The sequence below is a fragment of the Piliocolobus tephrosceles genome, chromosome 13 (assembly GCF_002776525.5).
Source record: "Piliocolobus tephrosceles isolate RC106 chromosome 13, ASM277652v3, whole genome shotgun sequence".
Taxonomy (NCBI): Eukaryota; Metazoa; Chordata; class Mammalia; order Primates; family Cercopithecidae; genus Piliocolobus; species Piliocolobus tephrosceles.
In genome coordinates this window covers 109,062,455-109,069,570 of record NC_045446.1, presented here as the reverse complement: position 1 = coordinate 109,069,570, position 7,116 = coordinate 109,062,455, and the positions used below count along the sequence as shown (strand labels likewise).

Sequence of the window (7,116 nt, the reverse complement as noted above, 5' to 3'; positions counted from 1 at the left end):
AAAACATAAAACAAACAAAAAAAATCAATCAATCAATCAATTCTCAAACTCATCTTACTTACTTTACGGGCCACATTTGACACAATTGACCTTTCCCTCCTCCTCAGTAAGTTTCCCTCTCTTGGCCTTCAGCATACCACCATCTCTTGGGGTTTTTTCCTCACTACACTGACCCTATGCCTCTGTCTCTCTGATGGTTCCAACTGATCTCAAGCTCATATTGGAGAGCTCCAGAATTTAGTCCTTGCACATCTTTTCTATCTACACTCGCTCCCTTGGTAATTCTTCTCATCTCCTGGCTTTAAATAACTTCCATATGCTGATGACTCTCAATCTTTTATCACCAGCCCAGACCACACCAAACTTGCACATGCAGCTGCTTTCTTGACATCTCCATTCGGATGCCTAGTAGACATACGTTTTTTGTTTTTTGTGTTTTTGAGGCTGTGTCTCGTTATGTCACCCAGGCTGGAGTATAGTGGCACCATCTCGGCTCACCGAAACTGCTGCCTCCCAGGTTCCAGCGATTCTCTTACCACAGCCTTCTCCTTCTCAGTTAAAGTTCAGGTGAAAAATTCCTCCCTCCTCCCCACGCTGCCTAATCCATCAGAAAATCCTGTTAGTCCACATTCAAAATATTTCTAAAATCCACCACTTTGCATCACCTCTCCTGCTACCACACTAACCAGACGCTCACAATGACCTCCTAAATGGTCTCCTGCTTCTGCTGTCTTCAGCAATGGTCTCGCGCTTCTGCTGTCTTCAGATCTGTTCTCTACACAGTAGCGAAAGGTAGGAACCCTGTCCCTCCTCTGCTCAAAACAAGCTTGTCCAACCCGCAGTCTGCGGGCCATATGTGGCCCAACACAAATTCATAAACTCTCTTAAAACATTATGAGGTTTTGCCCGGCCCAGTGGCTCACGCCTGTAATCCCAGCACTTTGGGAGGCCTAGGTGGGCGGATCATGAGGTTAGGAGATCGAGACCATCCTGGCTCTACTAAAGAAACCCCGTCTCTACTAAAAACACAAAAAATTAGCTGGGTGTGGTGGCAGACGCCTATAGTCCCAGCTACTTGGGAGGCTGAGGCAGGAGAATGGCGTGAACCCGGGAGGCAGAGCTTGCAGTGGACCAAGATTGGGCCACTGTACTCCAGCCTGGGCGACAGAGCGAGACTCTGTCTCTTAAAAAAAAAAAAAAAAAAAAAATTATGAGGTTTTTTGGTGATTTTTTTAAAGCTCATCAGCTATCTTTAATGTTAAGGGTATTTTATATGTGGCCCAAGACAATAATTCTTCTTCCACCATAACCCAGGGAAGCCAAAAGATTGGACACCCCTGTTTCAAAACCTTTCAATAGCACCATAAAAGCCAAAGTCCTCAGAAAGGCCTTGGGGACATGCAGGTTGAGTCCTTCCCTGACCTCTCTGATCACATCTCCCACTCTTTCCCTATCTTTCTCTCTCTTCACTCCAGCCACATTGACTTTGTTCTTCCTCGAAAATGGCAGGTCACTCCCACCTCAGGACTTTTGTTTTTATTCTTCCCTCTGCCTAGAAAATTCTTTCCCCACATTTACATGTGGTTCACGCCTAGCCTCCCTCAGGTCACTTGAATGTTACCTTCTCTGAACACACCCCCTCCTTGCTTGATGTGCCCCCATAGCTCTTAGCACCATCTAACATATTACATATTCTACTTATTTATTGTCCTGCTTCTACTAGAATGTAAGCTTCCTGAGGGCAGGGATTGTGCCTGTTTTGTTCCCTACTATATCTCCAATTTCTAGACGAGTGACTGGCATGTCCAATATCCATCTGTAAAATGAAGTGATGGAATGAGGGCCCTAAGGAAATATAACATGGTGAAACCCCATCTCTACTAAATACAAAAAATTAGCTGGGGCCGGGCCCACTGGCTCACACCTGTAATCCCAGCACTTTGGGGGTCTGAGGCTGGTGGATCACCTGAGGTCAGGAGTTCGAGACCAGCCTGACCAACATGGTGAAACCGTCTCTACTAAAAATACAAAAATTAGCCAGGCATGGTGGTGGGTGCCTGTAATCCCAGCTACTCGGAAGGCTGAGGCACAAGAATCACTTGAACCTAGGAGGAGGAGGTTGCAGTGAGCTGAGATTGTGCCATTGCACTCCAGCCTGGACAACAGAGCAAGACTCTGTCAAAAAAAAAAAAGAAAGAAAAAAAACAGCCGGGTGTGGTGGTGCGCGACTGTAATTCCAGCTACTTGGGAGGCTGAGGCAGGAGAACTGCTTGAACCCAGAGGTTGCAGTGAGCTGAGATCACGCCATTGCACTCCAGCCTGGGCAACAAGAGCGACATTCTGTCTCAAAAAGAAAGAAAAAAAAAAGAGTTGAAATCGAGAAGGGAATCGTCTTGGACAAGAACAGGGGTGCCTCTTTCACTGCTCCTGGTAAGAATGGATTCAGACATGTTTGCAGGTAGAAATGTAAGTATTCTCCTCCTGATTGCGTCTGATTTCTCTGGCAAATAGAAGACAAGGAAGGACTTGAGGAGAGTAGCAATGGAGAGAGAGATCTGTGGTGAAGATGGGAGGCGTTAAGGGCACCTGCAAGGGTTGATGGAGCAGCTGAAGTTGAAAACCTGGATTTGCCTTGGTACCCAGCTACCTGGTTGTGCAGTTTTCCTCATCAACATCGGGGGAGTGGGGAGAAGGTTACACAAAAGTAATAGGAGCAGCAAAAATTCAAGTTTTGTCTCGGCTTTTTCTTGAAAAGACCAAAGAGAATTCCTTCCATTGACTCAGTGCCTCCGTTTACCCACTCAGGCACTCATCACTAATCACTGGTCCCACGGAAGTAAAATGAGCGGTGAGTGTCTTTGAGAGTAAAGAAAAAGAGAAGAGGCTGAGGAACAGGACCTCCCCCAGTCCGGTGAGAAGGGGAGTGGGGGATATTTAGCCTTCCCTAAAAACTGGAAGTTGATACGCCCCGGGGCTCAAGTTCCGAGTCTTCTCCCATGACCCAATACCTTCCAGCTGCCCCGTCGCGTGACATTCCAGTCCGCCTCTGTTCCTGCTCCACCCCCTCCAAACTCGCGTGCTTTTCCTCCACGTGGTTCTCTGTGTATATCGGTTGCCTGGGAGACCCCAGCCGGGCCGGGCTCTAATGACGCCACAATAGGAACAAGCCAATAGCCGTGACGCGACTCAGTGACGCGAGACGCGGGGTGTGGCTCTGCCGGCCCAGGCGCGATGAGGCGGCTGCCCGCTGGGTGGCGCCGATTTCCCGGGGAGGTCCCTTCTGGGACCCCGGCGGAGGTGGGAGAGAGGCAGGCAGGAGCCGAGGCTGGGGAGCTCTCTGCGTCAGCTGCGGACTGCGCCGCGCCAGCGCCAGCGCCAGCGCCAGCCGGGACTCACCCGCAGCTCCATGCTTGTGCCCGGTTCGACTCGTCCATCCTCCAAGAAGAGGCAGGTACGTGCCACCTGTCGGGAATCGGGGAGGGGGGATTCGGGGATCAGTGCCGGTTTGGGGCTCAGAAAGTAAGGTGTTCACGACAGCCTGGGCAGAGTGAACACTAGAAATGTAGGAAGAGAGCCGGCTGTGCAGGGACGCTCCAGCTGTGTCTGCCAGTTGTGTGAGGGCTGCCTGCTGACAGCTCAGGGTGCCTGGAAAAGCCATCTGTGTACTGATCAGTGTATTCTAAGGAAATGCTGCTTCGGCGGGTCCTCCTCGCTGCGCCCTGTGTATATCGGTGGTATGTGGCCCGAGAGTGACACTGACACCCCTCCCCATGTGTGCGTGCAGCTCACTCGCTGCTCTTAAAGCTCCCCGGGTTGTATCCGGTCAGTTTGCTAAAGGGGGTTGGGGGCAGGGGGTGTGCAAAAATTAAGCAGAAGGGGAGATTTTCCACCAATCCCTCATCAGAAAGAGGCAGCTTTGAAATTCTCACCAATCCCAAACCAGAAGCATGCACGCGGTGCTCCGAAGAGAGCAACTTCTCAACAGTCAAGGGAAGCCCTAGCCAACCCATTCCAGCCCTTCCCTGAAGAGTGAACATCCTACCTCCTGACCTGGCTGCCTTTAGAATGGGACTCAGCTGAAGGTAGTGGCAGGGGCTGCTCACCTCCCCTGGAATGGGCATGAGAACATCCCCCAGATGGACCCCCGTAAAGCAGAGGAAAGGAGAGCTGACTGGGCTAAGGTCGAGGCAGGCCCCTTCCTTTGATGCTGTAGATGCAAGTCAGACTAGAGTCAGAATGAGGACTGGAATGAGGGCGTCCTCTGAAGTGCATCATCAGGACCTGGGCTGAGTCAGTAGCCTGTGCTAAGACAGGGTGGAGGCACCAAGCTGGGTACTCCCAGTCCTGGGGGAGAGCCATCGAGAAAACGTCCTGGGAGCAGACAAATGCACCAAGGCCAGAGAGGCTAAGAACCCTGTTCCTTCCTCTTGTGACCCTGCCCAGCCCGGCTCTGTGGCCCTGGAATCCTGATCCCTCCCACAGGTAGAGTGGAACCACCCCAGAGGGGCCAAGCGTTCTCCTGGTGGTCTGGGGAAAGCTGCGCTTGCCGTATTTTTCTAGGCAAAGGGGGAAAGAGCCCAAGTGGGCTTGGCCTTTCTCTGCTTGGTGGACTGGACATCTAGGAAGATGGCAAGCCTTGTTTGCCCTTCCCAGTTATGGGACATAGTCAGTTCAGAAAACCGTGGGACTGTTCTCTGGCATTAGAAAGGCACACGTCCGGCCAGGAGCAGTGGCTCATGCCTGTAATCCCAGTACTTTGGGAGGCCGAGGCGGGCGGATCACGAGGTCAGGAGATCAAGACCATCCTGACTAACCCAGTGAAACCCCGTCTCTACTAAAAATACAAAAAAATTAGCCGGGCATGGTAGCAGGCGCTTGTAGTCCCAGCTACTCAGGAGGCTGAGGCAGGAGAATGGCGTGAACCCAGGAAGCAGAGCTTGCAGTGAGGCGAGATCATGCCACTGCACTGCAGCCTGAGCGACAGAGGGAGACTCTGTCTCAAAAAAAAAAAAAGAAAGAAAGAAAACAACCCTTCCCCAGGAGTAACCTTCCTTTTCTCCCTAGGAAAGTTCTCCTGGTAAGGTGCCATTACTAATAATACCACTAATTATAGTAAGTGGAAGTATTCAATATAATCATCATGTTTATTGAACTCTTACTATCGGCCAGGAAATTTACAAATATTAATTTATTTAATCCTCACAACTTAGATAGACCATTATTATTATTATTCCTGTTTTGTAGATTAAATAGCTAAGGTTCAGAGAACTTAAGTGATTTATCCACTATTTCGGAGCCAGTAAGGGAAAGAACTAGCCTCCAAGCCCAGGCCGAGAAGTCCATTAGAAAAGAATATTGGACTGAAACCTGAGTACTAGTCCCCTTTCTGCTTCTGGCTATCTGTATATGCCCTTGAGCAAGCTGCTTTCTTTCTCTAGGTCTACTTTATCTGAAAATTAAGAGTGGGGCTAATGGTATGGCTTCTTCCTGTTCTCTAATCCTGTGACTGACTGCTCCGGAAAATCCACTTTCTCCGTATTTTTGTCTCAAGTTCCACCCCCACCCCTCCGTGCTCTTTTCAGTCCTCTTTCCTCTTGAATCTCCCCATTGTTCCCCTTCAAAATGCCCCCCTTCCAAGAGTCCCTGCAGACCTCCTTGGCTGGCACTGGCCCGAAAGGGCAGCCCCGCAAGGGTGGGTACGCCACTGCCCCTTTAATTCTCCCGGGGCTTGGAATGCAAGTGAGTTGCACTCGCCATCTCTGCGAGTGTGCGAGGTCAGATAAGATACTATATATATCGGAGTCAGTAACCTGAGCTCCGGATTACCCAGCCCGGAGTCAGGCTCCAGCTTCTGGACTTTCCACTGCATTCCCTGCCCTGCTGTGGAAGAAGAAGCCCCCAGCTCCCATCCAGTGCCCCTGGACACAGGTCAGTAGCTGCCCCTTTGGTATCTGAGCTTCTCTGGGATTCTACCTAGAGGAAAGACATCAGTGTATCTAGGATAGCATGTGAGAGGCCACTCCACTGGGCCTGGTGGGTGTCAGGGGCAAGACCAAAGGCTCCTCCGGAGGCTGAGAACAGAGGAAAGATGAGGCCCTAGAGGAGAGGGAAGGAGACCAGAGTTCTCCCCTGGGGAAGGGACACCAGGAGAGTACCTGGGCAGAGGTGGTTGGAAAAGAGAATTTAAGGATCCCAATACTGCCTGGAGGCCCATTTCTTTGCCTCGTCTTGGAAGCATAGAGATGCCCACCCCACTCACAACCCCAAATCAAGGAACACCCTATAGAAACTGCCCTGGGCCCACCCACTTCTTCTCCACCAGTCAGGATTCTTGCCTTAATCTCCAATCTCTTTATCTTACCTCCTCCCCTCCCCCAGCTCTTGGGTAATTACTGGGAGCAGGAGAAAGAGAAATGGACCCAAATTCCCTTGGATGACCCCTTGCCAGGGCAGGCAAGAGGATTAAGCTGGTGGATCAGTGGGTGCTAGCCCCTGATAGACAGAGCCTAGTGACAGGCTGGAGAGGAGGGGGCCAGCCGAGGCCCTGGGGCCTGAGAGGAGTAGGCAGAGTTCAAGGACTGTTTGAGCATAAATATGCCCCTGCCCCCACAATCCCCTACTCTACCCACGTCCTCTACACCTGCCAGGATTCCCTCATCCCATCCTCCAGGACCGGACACTTGTGCCCAGATAGTGCAGCAGGTGACCCGAGCAGCTGGGAGGGCGGGTCAGAGTGCAGATGGAAGGAGACAGGGCACCTCTCACCCGCCTTGTCCTTCAAGGTCAGCACATTCTGATGCTGTTAGCAAGTGGCTTTAGGAGGCTCTGAGGTCACCACTGTGGAGGCTCCCAGCCACCTGGCGGGACTGGCTGGGACTCCCCACTCACCTTTTCTGGGCACCTGAGTAGGAGGGAAGAGACTTAACCCTGTTTAGGCATGCTTCTGAAACTCCGCTAGAGGTTCTCTATCCAGGCCCCAGTAGCAAAGCAGGCTTTCACCCCCAGAAAGCCAAGCAGATCTGGGCAGAGAGAAGCCATGAAGGCAGAGAGAAGCCTGGGGGCAGGGGATGGGTGATGCTCTACATCACCCATCTCAGGTGCCCAGAAAAGGTGAGT

The 7,116-nt window shown here is 51.4% G+C and overlaps 1 protein-coding gene across 2 annotated transcripts in view; it reads left to right on the top strand.

The window, feature by feature from the left end:
• Positions 1-3,203: 3,203 nt before the first annotated feature.
• The window catches only part of USP2 (ubiquitin specific peptidase 2), a 27,693-nt gene continuing 23,780 nt past the window's right edge, over positions 3,204-7,116 (top strand). Inside the window, exon 1 of one of the 2 annotated variants that reach the window (XM_023208468.2) lies at positions 3,204-3,451. In XM_023208468.2, coding sequence (XP_023064236.1) covers positions 3,407-3,451 — 45 coding nt within the window. In that variant the 5' untranslated portion in view covers positions 3,204-3,406. The remainder of the gene's footprint in view (positions 3,452-7,116) is intronic. The other variant, XM_023208466.2, reaches the window with a different exon arrangement.